General features: G+C 37.4%; 4 protein-coding genes across 7 annotated transcripts; 2 read left to right on the top strand and 2 right to left on the bottom strand.

The window, feature by feature from the left end:
- The first annotated feature begins 863 nt into the window (after positions 1 to 863).
- On the top strand, positions 864 to 5,819 carry Mlf (myeloid leukemia factor). 3 transcript variants are annotated; one of them, XM_076792371.1, is made up of 7 exons: positions 867 to 1,144; positions 1,691 to 1,886; positions 1,970 to 2,258; positions 2,579 to 2,717; positions 3,760 to 3,855; positions 4,583 to 4,641; positions 4,900 to 4,998. In XM_076792371.1, exons 1-6 carry the CDS (start codon positions 1,098 to 1,100, stop codon positions 4,599 to 4,601), a joined length of 786 nt encoding a protein of 261 aa, XP_076648486.1. In that variant the 5' UTR covers positions 867 to 1,097; the 3' UTR covers positions 4,602 to 4,641; positions 4,900 to 4,998. The 3 variants fall into 3 exon arrangements, with proteins under 3 accessions (XP_076648484.1, XP_076648485.1, XP_076648486.1); XM_076792369.1 differs by lacking the exon at positions 4,583 to 4,641 and having other exon boundaries at positions 864 to 1,144; positions 4,900 to 5,819; XM_076792370.1 differs by lacking the exons at positions 3,760 to 3,855; positions 4,583 to 4,641 and having other exon boundaries at positions 865 to 1,144; positions 4,900 to 5,819.
- LOC143356727 (uncharacterized) lies at positions 5,806 to 7,902 on the bottom strand (the record flags this gene model as incomplete). The annotated part of the gene is made up of 4 exons (XM_076792638.1): positions 5,806 to 6,693; positions 6,783 to 7,337; positions 7,407 to 7,596; positions 7,694 to 7,902. Coding segments are annotated over 4 exons (1,134 nt in total), but the record flags the coding sequence as incomplete, so codon positions are not given.
- A 4,440-nt stretch (positions 7,903 to 12,342) lies between these two features.
- Anchor (integral membrane protein GPR155 homolog anchor) lies at positions 12,343 to 17,027 on the top strand. 2 transcript variants are annotated; one of them, XM_076791790.1, is made up of 11 exons: positions 12,343 to 12,532; positions 12,938 to 13,224; positions 13,299 to 13,588; positions 13,658 to 14,469; positions 14,547 to 14,614; positions 14,685 to 14,831; positions 14,904 to 15,043; positions 15,113 to 15,275; positions 15,396 to 15,564; positions 15,666 to 15,852; positions 16,070 to 17,027. In XM_076791790.1, the coding sequence occupies exons 2-11, from the start codon at positions 13,124 to 13,126 to the stop codon at positions 16,381 to 16,383; spliced, it is 2,391 nt and encodes a 796-aa protein (XP_076647905.1). In that variant the 5' UTR covers positions 12,343 to 12,532; positions 12,938 to 13,123; the 3' UTR covers positions 16,384 to 17,027. The 2 variants fall into 2 exon arrangements, with proteins under 2 accessions (XP_076647905.1, XP_076647904.1); XM_076791789.1 differs by having other exon boundaries at positions 12,343 to 12,865.
- A 151-nt stretch (positions 17,028 to 17,178) lies between these two features.
- Positions 17,179 to 18,510, bottom strand: Elp5 (Elongator complex protein 5). Its single transcript, XM_076791798.1, has 2 exons — positions 18,073 to 18,510; positions 17,179 to 17,992 (listed from the first exon to the last, which is right to left on the bottom strand). The coding sequence occupies exons 1-2, from the start codon at positions 18,131 to 18,133 to the stop codon at positions 17,181 to 17,183; spliced, it is 873 nt and encodes a 290-aa protein (XP_076647913.1). The 5' UTR covers positions 18,134 to 18,510; the 3' UTR covers positions 17,179 to 17,180.
- Between the last annotated feature and the right edge of the window lie 109 nt (positions 18,511 to 18,619).

Raw genomic sequence — 18,619 nt, 5'->3', positions numbered from 1 at the left:
GCTGTGTAAAGTTTATAACAACTTCTTTTTCCAGTGATGCCGACAATCACTCATCGACAGTAAAGGTAAATAATAGAATTCAAGATACAAAATAACTTGTAAACCATGAACATTCTCACGATATTTCATCAGAGAGGAATATTTCATGTCGAGCGACACGAAACAGCATAAGATCAGATGACTGAATTGGCCTATTCCTACATCTGGTCTGTGATATTAGTTCCACAATATTAGTTCCGACCGATACGGTAGGATGTGATACAAAATGGCTCTAGAACCCCGCGGACGTGAGACAAAAAAATACATTGAGTGATTGGTCTACTCCTGCACCTCGTTTGTGGTATAGGAATAGTCCACTTTTAGTAGAATTCGCTACCAACGCCATTTAGCAGTACGTTCTGAATTGTTGGTAACAAAACTTGGCTAGAAGTTTGAACGTTTTGCCAATACGTGGAATGGCGTTATTTTGAGATTTTACACAGCAAATGATTCTTGCCGAAATTTGCGTTGTGTCTTATGACGAAAGCGGCAAGAATCATTCACGCCAAGTTTTTGCCAGCTGCGGCATTCGAACAGGTTCGTAGCCTTGACTTTTCTAATAAACAAATAAACTGTCGTGTAACTGCATTCATCACTGTTTTGGAGCCAACACGGCGGTAACCATGCGAATATCGTTTCGGGAAAAGCTAACAAATTTTTATTACTGGAGAAGAAGACACTGAAATGTATTTTGAACGAATTTATTTTATAATAAAATTTGTCGTTTAATTTTTCTATTGTACACCATCGAATATCGAAACTTAAGAGAGCGCTCTCATTTCGTCCGGTGACTTTCCAATTGCCGAAAGCAGTCCTTCAACTATCTATATGTATTTGGTTCGTGTTCGTTTTAAGGTAGATAAACGGTACAGTTAGACGTTGTCGGATATTTGGTTTACGTTTACGTCCGATCCAGAAGTTTCCAAGGTGTTTTAGAGGAGATTCTTGTCACATATACAGAGATCTCGATCGGCAGAGTATTACCAGTTTCTCGATTCTTCTTTGGCGATAGTAAATTTATTTCTTCAGGAACAGTGCCAAATCAACTGTTTTGCAAAATGTTCGGACTGATGGGTGGTGATCTCGACGATGATCCTTTTTTTGGGTAAGTCAAACGAAATCATTTGATCTCTACTCACTTACCACGTGCGGCCAATAATTTTCGTTGAAATATTAATCGTTTCTATCGAAACATATGCACAAATTACACGTTAACGCAGTACGTTGCAATGGTAGCGCGTAATTGCCCAGGGAAGATAACGTTTTGAATAAAAAATCATTACCAAATCGCTTTTGCAATACATTACACAAACTAATGTAATCTCTGCATATGCTAGAATGGCACGATATGTTTGTCACTTTTTTCAAAATAAAAGTACAAACAACAAAGTCTGCAAACGAATTCGTTCCCGAAAAATCATTAATGTGGAATTGATCTAGGTTTTAACAATCAAAAGGTTAAAAACGTATGTCAAATTTCATATTCGATGTTAGTTGCCATAGTAATTAGATTCTGTTTTAGTCTCCCCTCCCCTTCATTTTTTCTAAAATTATTTGATTATCTCAATTTATTCAAATTCGATGAATTATGGAAGTGTTTTGTGACAAGTAAATAAAGTGCTTTAAAATCTTTATAAATTTTTTATCACAGCTCTCAAATGAGATCCATGAGACAGATGAATGACATGATGAATTCAATATTCAATGATCCATTTGGCATGATGGGTCAGAATGCTATTACAAACGGTGGACATGCAGGCAGACACCCGCAGAGTAATCTTCAGATGATGCCGTTCGGATTTCCACCGATGCCATCGTTCAATATGAACACACTTTTCAGAGATTTTGTTAGTAATTTAATATCTTTGTATTATGTAACCATTTTCATGAGAAATGACCCTGCAATTAATTTTACTTTCATTATATTTAGGATAATGTGGCACCAGGTGGAAATTGTCATTCCTTCACTACAAGATCGGTGATGACTATGGGCAATGGTCCTGACGGTCGTCCCCAAGTGTACCAAGAAACTATGTCGACAACAACTGCACCTGGCGGAGTGAAGGAAACCAAGAAAACAGTTCATGATTCTCGCACAGGAGTCAAGAAAATGGCCATCGGTCACCACATTGGAGAGAGAGCACACATTTTGGAACAAGAGCATAATATTCACAGCGGTGAACAAGAAGAACGTCAGGAATTTATCAATCTAGATGAAGGTATCTACATCTACACATATTATATCATGAATTGACTGCAGATCTTTATGTAAAATACAAACTTTCTGTTTGAACTGCAACAAATTGGGGTGAAATGAAAATTTAATGTCTATCTCAATATGTTTAATAGGTTGAAAATAATATAACAGTATCTTTAAATTCTTCTAATGTTTTTACTACTTTAAATTACATCTACTCATTTTTCTGATAAATGCATAAAATCCACATTCTAATTATGTTTAAACGAAATTTGTTGGACAGTGTTACTACTACGGGAATTTTTTTCTTTGTAAAACTAAACTATAAATGATATTTATCAGAGGAAGCAGAGAGTTTCAATAGCGAGTGGAAAACGCGTACTCGCAATGCAGTTGGTTCCAGTTCTCATTACAGCGGCCATGGCCATAGAAGCCGCCCCGACCATAGACAACTTGCACTGCCTGATCCATCAGGAGGAAGGTTGGTCTGCTAATTTTATATTTATATATAACAAAGAAAACCTTCACAGATTGTTCATTGAAGGTAGGATTTTTTCTTGCAAAGAAAACTATGGAACAATTGAAATTAGAAAAGGAGATAATCCATTTATGCACTAGTAATGCATGCAGCATGCAAATGTAAACTATGATACAAATTTTCTCGTATAAGTAAATAGTACATCGTGTTTCGATATATATATATGTGAAAACTTCAGGACAAAAATGTCACTCGTGTACAGATAGTATTTGATTTCTTACCGCCACCGGTGAACATAAAAAATGATAGGTAATACATTTTTCACAAATATCGAGACATTACTGTACTATTATATATTTCTTAGTAAAGTGATAGCGTATTAAATATAGATGTAAATTTGTATGAAAACATCACTGACGAATTCGAATTTCAACAGTGGTTTTAAGAAATCCAGAAGACGTGCCAGTAAAAAAAAGTGATAGGAGAAACGGGATGACATCACGCTGTCACTTCTACCTCACTTCGTACATTTCCTATCAAAATTTTGTATCAAGCATTCGAATAAAGTCATGCATGACCGATATTTATTTCCGTGTCTCTCAGTTCGGTGTAGCATGTCTACTAGTTGTACTCGCTTTATTAAATTATTTTGTGATATCCTCGAAATAATAGTCGATATAATTCTGTTCTTTCGAATCTCTTGTTCGTGTAACATTTATTCTTTTTATTATTATTTGTATGTACATCATTATGATTATATAAACTATTAACCATTCCATATTGAAATTGTATACGATGAATCGAACAACGCTACTATATGTTTAGCTGCGTGAAAAGAAACGTTCAAATTATAAAAGGTACAAATAAACCGAATATAATAAATCACATAATGTTGTACTTGGTTTTCTTTTTTTACTTGCACACTATCGATACTGATTATCGGAAGTTACGATCGGCCATTTTTTGCGGTTCTTATTTTCTTTTCTGTCACTGTCGCAATTTTCTTTTTATAGTATTGATGTGCTTATTATATATGCTTTCATAGTCGATACTCTAATTCTTCGAGATGGACACCTTCTTCCAGACGTAGTATTAGACCTTCACCTACATCTAAAGCACGCACCTCTCCTCTTGCTTCGAGGTAAGTCTGAGATTCACAGTTTTGCTTAACTAATCGATTTCCAGTGAACAGTTCAATGAACGTCCATGTGTTTATATAGGGTGAATGGCATAAAACAGAACACCTAAATATTTCTGTTGCAATTGAAAATAGAAACAAGTGTCAAAGAGGTCACTTATTTGACCTCTGATAGTCATAATGTCCCCTATCGTGGAGCTCCTCTTGGGAGCAGCTGCTGTGTTACAAAGTTTAAAATATGTAATGTCAATTAAAAATCATGGGTAACCTTCAAAAGACCTTGAACATATTTCGTTTCATTCTCAATAGTAATGAAAATATTTAGGTTCTCTGTTCTATACGACTGCATAATAAAGGTGGTAATATATATTCAACGATAATTTAGGTACATGCAATTCATCGGCAAATCTTCGAGTATGCAATTGTAATGTAGTACATAGTATATGGTATCGGTACATGGTACATAGTAGTAAAGATTATGGGCTTTTATTTGCTGCATGTTTTCACTGGATAGGTCTTTTAGTTTTGCGCTGTCTAAATCTTTTACTACTTTCTTGGTATTTCTCTCGAAATATTCTTGATCGTTCTATCAATGTTGCCTCTGTGTGTACATCGGGTACAGAGGAATCGATGGCTGTATTTATCTGAGAATTTAATCGTTTATCTTACGTTACTCGTATAATGTGGCAAAAGACATGGTATGGAATATATACCATATTGTGTATTACAGGTACAGCCGCAAATATTAAATAAAGTAACACAAGTACACAATGGTGACACTTTTGCAACGTAAGTACGTTGCGATTAATTCTACGTTACTTTTTTTACTCAGCGTTGTTTAACTTACTGATGTGTGTCTACAATGTACTTTAATTAGTTGTTTTTTTTTCTCTCGAATTAAAATGTGCTACCATTTACAAGATACTTCTCGAATTTTGTTTACACATGGACTAATCACGTAACAACAGGGCAATGTCTATTTGATATTTATCCGACGACTGCACGGCAAACGATGGATACTAATTTTTACTATCGACATGTTCACAGTTCCGAAGCATCTGGTCGTAGTAGCAAGCCCCTCGCTATCACAGCTAAACCGTCATCAACGGCGGCAGCATCAACATCTGCTCCGAGTACAACGGGAAATCGAAAACGCGAACATACACCAGATGTAAAAGTTAGCAAGAAGCGTCACGCAGTATCTGATAGTAATATTTAGATTTTCTGCTAAAATCATTTATATTATATTCTGGCAACGCTGCAGAACTTCGGTAAAGCCGTCGTTTAAACGTATCCCGATCTGAACATAGAAAAGAATTGTTTATTCTATCTGTAAAACTACGTATAATCCGTGAAACGAGTATTTCATGACATTTTCTTGTATACTATACATACAATTTTAGAATACTCTGTTTTTATTTTTTTTTTCTTTTTTAGCGTGTATCGAACGATAATAATTTAATCGTTATTTGAAGTGTAATGTGTCCGTATTTACCGAGGTTCGTTGCAGTTATTTCCATTTTACACATAGACGTACTATTTCTTAGCATCTATGTGGATAACAAAGTATAACTATATGTAGAGATTCTGTGGGATACCGTATAAGGATGTTGTATGGAAAGTACGAGAGTAAGAATGGGTAAAAATTATGCTATGTTGCTTTGAACGCGTACACAAGATACACGGTCAAAGGACTGTTTCTCCGAAAGTTTAGTTCCTAAGTAAACGAAACTCCATAAAAATATTTTCCTCATGATTCGAGTAATCGTTGAAGTATTGCCTGCTAGGACTCAAAGTATTTTATCTTCGTAGACGACTTATTGTCTGTGGTTAAGTTCAAACGAAATCAATCTGTTTTTTATTTTATATATTTTTTCTTTTCGTTTTTGGCACAAACAGTATATTTAATCTGAAAAATGCGTTCTTCAAGAGTGTACTCAACAATGCCAAATATAAGAAGGAACATATTTTGGGGTAGTGTATTTATTAATAAATTAGCAACTACATGATATTGTTTCCCTTGTCACTGTTCATTTAAATACAAAAAGATGATTTAGCATAATTCGAAATCCAAACAACAATAATAATAGTAATAATAATAGTAAAAAAAGACCCGAATACGAAGATCCCTAATACAATGAGGTCTCAATGAAGATCTACATAAGCGGTAAACTAATCAAGACTAACTCGGCTCTATTTCGACAAAAACATGGAGTACCCAATAGCTTCTAAAGCTTCACACTAAATGCTAATATATGCAAATAATAATAAGAACAATTTATAAATTATGCAGAGCGTTATTAAATATCAACAAGTAAATCCCAAAAAAAAAAATTGCCAGTATATACCCTGTTAATATTTTCATCGAACCAATATTATTTCGCAAAATACAATATGCTTTTATTAAGATTTCTCTTAAAAACATCAAGCTCTATATAATAACAAGAATAAAATGAATCTTTACGATACATAGTGGTAAATCGTTAACATGGTAGTAAATAAGAGAAAAGTGAAAGTAAGAGGAAAGCCGGCTAAATGATAACACGTTTTATCTTGTTTACACCTCTCAGGGTAAATTCGCGTCTGTTAACTCTTTGCTGTCGAACTCCGGGTATTTCCCTGCATGACGTTTTGGCAGTGAAACGCGACATTGTTAAAGAGTTAATTGTCCTCTGCTAAAGTGGATATTCTTGTATTTATGGTCAGAAGTTGCGCCACGAAGGCTGAATCGCTCACGACTATAGCGAGGGCAGAAAGTATATCTTCCAACGTCTCCTGTGGCAGATTTAATTGCCGAGCACATTCTCCAAGAATTTCCTTCTCTTCGGCGTCGGGATCGATCTGCAACAAATATTTTATCGTTTTTAGAAATGAATAATTGCACGCGCGCGTACAAAACAGAGAGTCGTAAGTACGGATGGATATTTCACCTTCGGTGAACTGCAGAATTTATTGAATGCCATTTTAACTCGTTTTTTGCCATTACTGGTCTGATAAAAAATTGTAAAAGTCTGTGTATTGTTCATGTCCAATACAACAGGGAAATACACGCCAGCGGTAACATGGCCTTTTGTGTCTCTTGCCAGGAGACTTCGGAAATTATAAACCAAATTTCTACGTTCTGTAACATCGATGGCTGTTAAATACGGCCTTGCTACGTATATGAGAGCGACTTGCGTTCTCTCCAAAGCATCCGGGCGGATCTTTCTCTCGTGCCATTCAACGTAATCAGGATCGTTAGCGCAGAGAAAATAGTTGTACTCTTTCTTACAATCTGGTTCATCCGACTGAATGAACCAACCTGTATGCGGGTATAACTTATCTTCCATTACAGTAATAACTCGAGCTACGTGATATCCAGGGTCGAGAAGCATAACACCTCGACGCCCATTTATTTCAATCTTTAGGCACACTAGGACATGTTCTTTCTCACCGCTGTCCGCGGCAGGTGGTCCGCCGACGTAACTAGCAACGTTGCAAATAGTCTGAAAGTAAACGGTTCTTACAATTAGTATAAATCGTCGAACATACACATGCGATCCCATTTAACATACCTCCTCGCAGGACACCAAATAGAGGCCACTTGATATACCAGGAAAACGTTTATTTAAACCCCTCAGCCGATTTAGTAACTCGAATCCTAGACCCACGCATGTATGATGTTCTTTAGTTATGAGTGGTTGATATTTGTGATAAAATCTTTCCAACACACTGTCACCGCTCGCAACATAGTCCTTGTAGAACCTGTTCATTGGGAAATAAATTGCGTTACGGATCAATTAGTTTAGAACAATCGATAGTTTGCCAAAGTTAGAGTCGTTCTAATCGATAGAATACTTACTTTAGGAAGTTCCCAATGGTATCGTAGCGATGCTCACGCAATAGGTGTTGCGTTTCTAATTCAACGCTGCCCGCTAGTTCCTCATACAACTCGACCGTTGACACGGTCAGGGCTGGTGACTCGTAATGGGCCCAGACTGGCAGGGGTAGCGGCACACCCCTGATCCAGGGCCCGCGTGCCTGCCCCTGTGGCTGGCACCATATCTCTGCCGTTCCGAGTCAACTTGGCCATTCGCTTCCCCAGCGGCCAACCGTTGGCACGAAGCCATGCTCATCCCTGCAGCTGCTTATTGGCTCCACAGGGCTCTCTCCGTGTTTTATACTCTTCTCTCGCTCTGAAAAACGAATATTATACTCAGAATTCATTCAAGTGTCCCGCAAAAACCATTGATTTCAATCCTAGCGATACGTTATCAACAGATCCTTATCGCCGCGGCGCAATCAGTCTCGATAAGAATTATAAGAGCTCTACATCCGGTGACTATTATTCCAAACGTTCGAACAGTTTACCGAAAGTCCACTGCTATTTGAGAACACGAATAAGCACAGTCCCATAAGATAAAATTTGCGAAATAAGCGCGGAGATCGGTTTTGTCGTTGGTTTGGTGTCCAACATGGCGACGGTATGTATACGTGGCGTGAATCAATGCACGACCAAATAAATATATGTATAGCAAGCCACGTGTCTACTGCGACCTTCGTCGCACTATGTTACTAATTCCCCATTAATACAGTTCGCCTCGTATAATTAGTCGAATGCAAACAATTACCGATGCCATCGACGTATTCGACCGTCACAAACGATATAAACATATCAGTTTCCTATCATTTTACACATCAAAACCGTTATAAATGCGACGCAAAAGAAAAAAACAAAGGATGGGAAACAATTTCTTGAAAAAACAATGAAAAAAATAAAGGCATTCGAGAACGCTTCAACAGCATTAACAATTATTATGAAAGAATTCCAACTGTTAGGCTTGAGTCATGTGAAGTAAACGAAACGGTCCGATCATTTGTTTACGTTTTGCTGCGCACATCCTCGACTCGGTCTACCCTAGGCATCGCGTATATATCATCATCAAAATCCGTGGGTGTCGTTCGTTACGTCATCAATGATACCGACTTAAAGAGGAAAATACGCGGCACTCGAGATAAAAGGCACTTTCCAGTTGAATCAGGCGCAGAAACTATCGAATCTCTACGGAGAGAGACCGAATTACCATTACCGATCGAGCATTTCATTCGCGGACGAGCATAGAACGATTTTCCAGAGGCAAAGAAAAAGAACGGGACAATGGAAAAACCGTTCGCAACTTACCCATACAATGAGCGCACCAAACAAACAAAAACTTTCCCTCGTTGGAAGCTCGACACAATTCACGTGTCCGAAGTCCGAGTGGAACTGGGTGGTGGAACGCGAGCGGGAAGATTATATACGTTCAGAGTCCGTTCGCCCTTCCCCCTCCCCAGGCCGCGTCCGAGTCTTCGATAGGTCGCCACGTGACCGCCATCCTCCATGCAAACTTTAGAAGACGCAGATCGCGCTCGTTTCTTGTTTCTTTTTCTCTTTGTAAATAAAAACCCAGGAAACCGATTTCCTCTCATTGTCCGGTGGTAGGTGAGCGTGTCCTTTGGCTGGTTTCTCGTGTTACAAGCGACGATTGTCTTACGATCGTCGCTTCGATACGAATTCGAAACGAATTTCGGGCTCGTTCGATGGAAATTTCGCAGGAAAATGCGTGTTTCATCGGGGGACAAAATCCTGTTTAACGCGATTGGTCTAAGGTAATCGAGCCTCTAGAAATTGAACCGTTTTCCAGCAGCTGTTCGGCTATCGAAGCCTTACGTCAGCACATCGTCTGGCTCGAAGTACGTCACGATGAGTAACAACTCCGTTCAAACGAAACGCTAACGTAATTATAAACGCAAGTTCCAGGAAAAGCTGGATATTACCTGGAACCTCGCGGGTTTGTTCGCGTTTCGCGCCGTCTCTCGTCGTGCTCCTTCTGTCGGGACTTTCTAACAACCTAATTCGACATGACCTTGAAACGGAATGTTGTTTTTCTCTGATTTTCTTCTAACGAGAATCTTATCGCGATAACGCTCGCAATAACGAGAATCTGCGCCGCGTTAGTAATTCCATTGACGTCACGGATATCTCGAATTCACGTATACACGCAGACACGTGCGAATTACTACATAATCGCGTTACAACGTTAAAACCCCTGGCTATCGGCCACGTGATTATAATGTGATTCGATAAAACAATATATATACATGCGCCGATTAAAACGCACTTTCGGTGCAGTAATTTTTGTTTATTTAAGTAAATTGGAAATAAACCAATTGTTTCTGGTAGAATTTGGCCAGGTTTTGGCCGGACACCTGCAATAATAGAATTATATGAATCGAATTATAGCCGAGACCGTTACATAATAATTCTCTGCAGTTTCATTGTATTCTACGACTTATCGTAGACTTATCGTTCGACTTATAGAAGAATAGTTTGCACGCTCACAGTTTTTCTGTAATACGGTTACCGGACGTCGGGTGCCGTACAGTTTCAACATGTTGCGCAACCGTACACGAATAGAATTTTTTCTTTCCATGTTCTAACACGCGACTAAATATTTTTCATGAGCATTGTAAACGCCACTCGGTTAGCATTGCTGTACCTATCGAATGGACTTTCCACTCGAGGCAATGTGTGCGAGCGGTTTTGCGTTACGGATGAATCATAACGTCCAATGAACGAATCCAGCATGAACGGGAAAGCGTGTAACAAGGGCTTCCTATATAGATGCTTTGTTCCTAGGACTCAAGAGCTCACAAGTTTCTGCTAACCTCTCGATCGATAGATTAAGCGCGGATCGATTCGAAAGAATTCGTCGGACATGTCTCTCTCTCTCTCTCGCTCTATCTAGATTGCAATTATTGCGCAAGCTGTAGGAATTTATGATTCATGGAGGTCAGTGACGTAAACATACACATTCTACCTGTCACTCGTTCGGTGTGTGAGTGCGTAGGCATCTGCATGCGTATAGATGTGTACAGAAAATCTAGCTGAATGAACTGTGCTTTCCAGCAAAAATCTTTCGCCTGTCTCGTAACATTATATTTAATGATAATGTTGTTTTACAAAAAGATTTATGTAAAGAGACACGTTATTCCGATAAGATTATTCGTCTACGTTGAAAAAATATATGTTATTCCTTGGAAGGTCAATTTTTTAGCAATGAAAGAAATCGATGTTGGCTGATTCGTGACCCGCGCAACAATTGAACAATGTGGTGTTCTGTTTTGTTAATGAATTTTTTAGAAAATTCGATTTCGAAACCAACAAAGAAAAAGACTTGTTTTGCGTTTCGTGCGAGTGTAAAGTCTAACGGGACAGTAGTTTTCCGATAAGTTTCAACATCGATGCGCTTATTCCGGCTTATCGGCGCAGACAGCTATATAAGCAAATTTTTCTTTGATAAGGATAATGTTTTTTGTTATCTCGCGAAGCGTCGCAGCTGTCTCATTAGTTATGCGTTGCATGCGTTGTTTATATTTGCACGCGCGTACATCTATGCGCAATGTAGAATAAACAATAGAATGTATATCGACCATTTGATTGATTAGATGCAACACGATACGCGTCGCGTATTGTTCAGAGTTGAAAAGAGCTATTCCGGTCGTTCTATCTGGTTCCGATTGCTGCGTGATCCAATTCGTTGATATTACCACTTGGGCTAATAACCAATGTTAAATGTATCTATAACAACCAATCGAATCCGCATTCCTCTCACACAACAACTTTCCAATTTTGCATTCGTTCCAGATTCGTGCCGATTGAATTATTTAAGCAAATCAATTTTTTTTGTTTATTCTTAACCTAATATTAATATTAAAAAAGAGATCTAGAACATATATATTAACTGATTTTAACGAAAAAAATTTAGCATATCTTTTTTAATATTCGTTATGCTTTAAAAAATAAGTATAATTAATACAGCCACAGTAATTGGGTCCCTTACCCTAAACCTCTAGCGAAGGAAACGAATGTCAGTTAAATTTCCATACTTGCAAATTGATCGATTCACGTAAACACGTTAACTCGATAATGAACACTTGTTGAAGCATATGTTATATGTTTGCATTTCTCGAAACGTCTGTTTTTCAAACCTTATCAACACGTTTCTTACTGTGCACGTGAGCTGAACAACGGTTTAATGCACTTAAAGAAATCATTGATTATCAATTGCAATTAACGATTCAATTTTTAACACTTTATCTCAACAACTCGGTTGTAGATATAAAAGAAGCTTAACAGTTTACACTGTTAAAGGGATTCCTTTGAAATAGTCTCAAGAGAAGTTTCTGAATTATATAAACTCGAGATGACGTAATTGTTGGTTTACAAATGAATTGAATTGATAGCGCCATGCATTACGATTATTTATTTCGGTTCGAAAGAAATTATAATAACGAAATATTTAATAAATTTCGTCTGAAATGTTCATTACGAGATCGACTTGAGCAAGCGGTTAAGAAATCTTTCGGAGAAAAACAAAATCTTCTTCTTCTTCTTCTTTTACAAAGAATATGAAGTTTAAATATTTTCGCATGACAAGTTCCATTGAGGACACGTGATTTGAAGGACCAATCAGATGAGTCTGTGGAGAATTATCGATGTCGCGTGCGCCTTGATAAGATTGAAAATTGCCCATATGCATAACGTGTAATTTAAAGTATATTGTGAATATTTTGTGAATACAGTGTTGTATAAGTAATTTTTCCTACGTTCGACCACTATCAATAACTGTCACGGGCTTGTTGATAACTACTCTTGTGCGTACTTATTTATTTTCTTATTATACACGAAAGACATAATCAACATGCTTGACATGTTTGCAATGATTCACGATAAGTGAAAGTTCTCGTATAAGTCGCACAATAATTACTGTCATCTTTTGATTTACTTTCTTTCGTACCCCCTGACGATTGATAATAAGAATTCCAACATTGTATAGCTTCTATTCTGATACTAGCTTAATTCTCGCGCGAACATATGTCAGCTGTCACATCGGATGACTCGATATCGTAATGCGTTGTAACGAATGATAATGTTGATCATACGAAAATTTAATTCGTTCGACTAGTAATGTATCCGCGATATTGTTTCTGTGTATGTATATTTAACGTAAGTGTGATGACTAACCTTAACAAGAGTTCATCGTATATTTTTCCATATTTCCAGATCGTATCAATGAAAGCTTTGCAGGAATAAGAATGAAGTTGACATGAAGTTGATATTCTATAATGTTGTTTCTTGTAACTGTCCGTTATGGTACAATTGTACAATCATACTAATTAGATGACAATTACATACTATACTGTAAAAAGAACAGTAACGATTAAATATTACACTGTTAAATGATTAATCATGTCTACTATGGAGGAACTGGAACTTTCACAAATGGAAACCGAACCCATTGACAACTTGTACCTAGCATTGATACAATGCTTTGCTATCATATTATGCGGGTAATTTTCGCATGCCAGTCAGTTCGTAATTCAAATTCTGTTATCGCAACCACTGTAATGTTTTATTTTCGTAGATATATTGCTGGAAGATTCGACATCATTACAAAAACAGAAGGAAACGGCTTAAACACCTTTGTAGGAACATTTGCTTTACCGTCCTTAATTTTCACGTCATTAGCAAAGCTAGACTTCAGCTTAGTAAATTGGAAATTTTTACTTGCTGTTCTGCTAGCAAAGAGTTGTATATTCTTTATTGTTCTCGGTGTATCTTTAGTCATTAAAAGACCCTCCAATCCAGGTTGTGCTGCACTGTTTGCGATATTTACTACTCAGAGTAATGATTTCGCTATAGGATATCCTATGAGTAAGTAAAGTAGGAGAAAACACATGTGCTTTTTACTCATACTATATTACTAATAATGTGTTTTTCTAGTTGCTGCATTATACGGGAAAGTACATCCTGAATATGCTGCGTACCTTTATTTAATGGCACCTATATCGTTGGCTATTTTAAACCCAATTGGTTTTGTGTTGTTGGAAATTGGGAAGCGCCAGAACGAAGACCATAGCAGCTACAAAAATATGATCTTCTCTATAATGAAGGGGATCGTACTAAACCCTATACTTTTTATGACTGTACTCGGGATAGTGGGAAATCTCATTTTCAGTCATGTAATACCATGTGCACTTGCAACTGTTCTAGATGTGTTTGGCAATGCATTCTCCGCCAGTGCTTTGTTTTTGCTCGGTTTGATGATGGTTGGAAAAGTACACAAGTTGAAGGGCACAGCTCTGGTTATACCAGGCATATTGATATCTGTGAAACTGTTGGTGCTTCCATTGGTCATAAGAGAGTCTATTATTCTGTTGGATGCTGGACAAAATGCTACAGACACACAAGATCTAAGCACATACGGGTTTTTGTACGGAACCATTCCAACAGCTCCAGCTCTCTTCATTTTCACTCTCCGGTACAACCTTGAAACCGACTTGATAGCATCGTCAATGGTTGCTTGCACATTCTTATCTGCTCCACTTATGTTTGTGTCAGCAAAATTAATTGACGCAGTTTCTGCTGGAACTACACCAGTAAATTATGTACATCAGTTAAATCTATTCTCCTTTGATGTAAGCATTGCTTCGATACTAGTATGCATATGGTTGATAATTTGCTTCATAGGATTGCAAAGGAAGAAGTACAAATGTGTCACTCATCGATGCACATTGTGCATTGTAGTTGCACAGGTCTGTACCAATGCATTTCAATCGAAAATACACACAATGTGTAGTAAACGTTTCTCTATAGATGTTTATGTTTTCAGATGGCCACAGCTATAGGCGTGATTATTTGGACCAAAATCGATGCACGTAGCAATGGGTCACCCCTATGGTAGTCTAATCCTTATTCTTTCATTTCACTAATTCGAGTACCGTGTACTATACATTTAATTTTACTGTAGGTATATCCAGTTCATTTTAATAACCACGGGCGTTTACGCGTGTCGAATTTGGACAATGGCAATAGCAGCAACTTTATTGTACTTAAGTGCTCGTTCTTTGAACTTTGTCAAGAACATGCAGAAGTGGTTTATGCCTGTCGGATGGGGGTACGACGATAAACAGTAATTTCTTGTTATAAATAGCATAACAGGGTAACTACAAGTTATATATGTTTACAGGGTTCCGCTTCTAATAGCGATTACATTGTGTACTACATTAAGTCCTAAGCAAATAGCGGTCGATTACAGGAACCCTAACTTTCAGCTCGGTAGAGCTCAAGCTGCGACGTCTACTTTCGTGTTGATATTTTGTTTTATAGGTACGTTGACACTGAACGAAAAGATAAGCAAGGTCAAACACCTCTCTTTAATTATATCTCTTTTTACAGTGACTCTCGGATGTTTGATTCTACAACAGAGATACCAGCGTCAACGCGTCTCAGCGTCCTACAGAAATTTAACAGATAACGTAGAAAATTCTGGGGATGATGGTGCCGAAAGGCACGTAGTGGATGTCGAGGATCTAGTTCCACCTACTTCCAACACACCGATGTATGTACAATTTCTACGATTAGACTGTACATTACACTGTCCAATAAATATTTTTGCGCTGGACAGTTGTCGCATGGAAGTTACGCGATGTCACCTGATAGAGTTACCACATAATTTCAGTATCGGCTGCGAATATTCGGAGGGTTGCCCGAACGGAGTGTGCAGAAGTAACAATAACGATTCCGACGACTGTGATCTGTATCTGCAGAGCGAACGTGAGGCAGCGGACGATCCACAAATACTTCGGCACCTAGTATTTCTCATTTTGCTCCTCTGCTCTATGTTTATTGTAAGTATGCAGCAGAATTTTCCGTTGGCAATATGCGCAATTGTCAACCAACCGTTATCGCGTAGTTGCAATGTAATCAATATTATACAACGCTGCGGCAGGGTTTATCTATATCGATTGGGACCCTAATTATGGAACAATTGACCGGAGTTTACGCGGAACTGACATTCTTGGACGTTGCTTTGAACTTTGGCCAATCGTTAATCGCATTCGCTATCTTCGGCTTGGATCCTGGCCTAGGAAAATTGGGCTGCTGGCTACGAAAAATATGCTGGGAATGGCGTACCGGTGGGATTATTACTCATTCTACTCATACCATTAAAAAAAAAATGAACGAGAGTCTACATAATAGTAGTTGTCACCTCTTTTGAGTTACTCAAGTCGTTTTCTAATTCAGATTCCCTTCTTTATTAACATTATATGCTTTAAAGTACATCTTCAACTATTATTGGTTTTCATGTTCCCGTCACGTCTTAGGTATGTAACACGTGTTAAATTCTTTTAGGCAAAGAATTGCAGCTACCTCCCGAAGATGAATTAAGCGCAGAGGTAAAGGCTATTCGGGAACAATTCAACCGTTGCCACTTAGCCGAGTGTCGAGCTCGTATTGCCATCTGTCGCAGACGCTTGTTAAGGATACACAAAGGTGTTTTCACCGGAACTGATTTAGTTAATTGGTTGCTCGACGCTGGCGTTGCACAGAACAGAGACGAAGCAGTTCGATACGGTCGCAGCTTATTAGAGAGCAGAGTACTACAACACATTGACGGTACTTCTCACTTTAGCGATGAGAATGTACTTTACACTTTCAACGCCTAAGTGCAAATAGGTTTCATGGACCTTAAACTCATTTCTCTAGTTCCTTTTTTCAATCGATCTATTTATTCTTTAAGATGTTTTAAAGTTAGATTTTTTTAAATTAAATAGATAAAGTGTTATTTTCTTTTGTAAACTACCAAATTAATTTATTGTGAAAATCTTTACATATCTATGGATGGATTTGTATGTCGCATATTATATGTATGTATATACATACATATATCTATATATGTATGTTTGTTGAGACCTCTTGCAATGTACTTTTTACTCGAGACTGTATTTTCGTCTCGAGTAATGATTATATCAGTCACATATATTTTATTATAAAATTAGATCTTGCAGATGAAAGTGATATATCTATGTTACTACAAATGCCAAAGATGAAATTAATATTTAACGGTCTATTTTTAAATGTTAAGACTTTACACGATATCGAACCTCCTTTTTGGAGACTAGGTCTTCAAAGTATGTGTATTTTTTTACAAAGCTGTTTTAGAGTTCAACCGATCCGTGAACTACAGATAAAAATGATTTTGGACTAGTATAATTTTAAAGAACAATGCATTAATAAAACTTGTATTTTTAAAATATTCTTTAAGGGAATTTTTTATTGGGCAGCTGTTGTTACAGTAACAAAATAATATACAACTATGTGGCTTTCAACAAAATTGTATAAAATGCAAAATAAATATAAAATAAATATCTTTGCTTAAGGTATCAATGGCATAAATATAAATACATCTGGGGAGTGTAGATTAATGTCCCATGATGAGTCATTCATGCATCTCATGCGCAAATTAGATGCACAAATCATCATCTGGATCTTCCTCATCGATATCATCTATGTCCTCCGGTTGATAAAGAATTTTAGATGTGTTTGTCGGATTCGAATTGATTGTGTACGGTAACACTGTTTCTTCTCTCTGTTTCATTTCGTGTTCGCTTATTTCTATCTTGAATGAAGATTCGATCTTCTGCTTTTCTCTTTTATATGCTGCGTCTAATCGTTTGTTTGTTTCGATTTTTTTCGATTGAATCTCATAAGAGATACTACTTTGGGTAACTAATTCGTTGTGCCTTACAACTGTACCACCCAATATCAGCTTCCGGTGTATAATATCCACTATATAATTAAAATTATTGTTTCCGTACACATCGTGACATCTTTCTATTCTCACGTATGTGGTACCTAGTGAGTTTACACAAGGAATCCTACTCTGCATAAAGTCTCGCCTATAGATGCAGATTAATTGCGGTACTTGCTTACTTAATTTTTCTACGAACCACAATGCTTTGGACAAGCCGACGAACAAGATCAAAGATGTTAGACAGTCTACGATAACAGTGGATTTTGTCTCTGTGGTTTTTAAAATGTGTTCCAGATTATCAAAGTCCTTATTGTTAACGGTACTGGCGTCTAGCTGATTTATGTCAACTGTGTAATAGTCACGAATATTCACATTCTCCGGCCCAAAAGCTTTAGGTTCGTGTTCATACGTAGACTTTGGATCGGAGAACAACAGTAAGTCGAACATCAGACTAGCGTCTTTATCTTTCCACATCTGTATCCATCCTGCAATTAATTTTCTAGCATACATCGCGTCCGACCCTAAAATATGTGCAAAGTAATAAACGTTTCATTCTTTGTTATCAGAAAAAATTTTTTAAAAACCACTAATCTTTTCGCACCTTCGTCAAGAACGATGAATTTCGCGCCTTCTAACAGAGGCAGCGTTCTTATAGACATCATCGCGATAAATTGCAATTCAATACAAATAGAATCAACAATAACCACAAAATTGTTGAAAATTACGAGACAAGTAGTCGACGATCACCATCGAAAATTTCGATGAAAATTAAAGAAAAAAGGAAACGTTTACCCAATCTGTTCTAAGATACAAGGTATTGGCATATTCTATTTTCAATTACTTCAATAAATTCATCTCGTGGTACAAATCCCATGCATCACTGATTTTTAACTTATGCTGATTGACTACAGTGTCGCTCAACTTATTCATAACAACTGTGCAAAAGTCTCGGTTGAATTGTTGAAGTCTAAGTTACTAAATGCAAGTTGAGGGATACTGACGATGATACGAGGAGAAATGTGCAGGGGGGCACCGTCTCCATTGATGATTTTAGCTGAACGTTATTCCCTCCATAGCGGCGCGCAATTTCGGTGACATAACGCGAAGTTAGAGCGAGCGGGAAAAAGGAGATCATCGTTTCTCAAATT

This window comes from Halictus rubicundus, chromosome 8, assembly GCF_050948215.1.
Source record: "Halictus rubicundus isolate RS-2024b chromosome 8, iyHalRubi1_principal, whole genome shotgun sequence".
In the NCBI taxonomy this organism is placed as follows: Eukaryota; Metazoa; Arthropoda; class Insecta; order Hymenoptera; family Halictidae; genus Halictus; species Halictus rubicundus.
This window is presented reverse-complemented; position numbering and strand designations above follow the sequence as displayed.

Coding starts and splice junctions, on each gene's coding strand:
- Mlf (XM_076792369.1), top strand. CDS start 1,098: ATGTTCGGACTGATGGGTGGTGATCTCGACGATGATCCTTTTTTTGG. Junction 1,145..1,690: donor GACGATGATCCTTTTTTTGG/GTAAGTCAAACG, acceptor TTTTTATCACAG/CTCTCAAATGAGATCCATGA. Junction 3,856..4,899: donor ACCTCTCCTCTTGCTTCGAG/GTAAGTCTGAGA, acceptor ACATGTTCACAG/TTCCGAAGCATCTGGTCGTA.
- Anchor (XM_076791790.1), top strand. CDS start 13,124: ATGTCTACTATGGAGGAACTGGAACTTTCACAAATGGAAACCGAACCC. Junction 15,276..15,395: donor CCTACTTCCAACACACCGAT/GTATGTACAATT, acceptor ACATAATTTCAG/TATCGGCTGCGAATATTCGG. Junction 15,853..16,069: donor ATGCTGGGAATGGCGTACCG/GTGGGATTATTA, acceptor AAATTCTTTTAG/GCAAAGAATTGCAGCTACCT.
- Elp5 (XM_076791798.1), bottom strand. CDS start 18,133: ATGATGTCTATAAGAACGCTGCCTCTGTTAGAAGGCGCGAAATTCATC. Junction 17,993..18,072: donor ATTCATCGTTCTTGACGAAG/GTGCGAAAAGAT, acceptor CACATATTTTAG/GGTCGGACGCGATGTATGCT.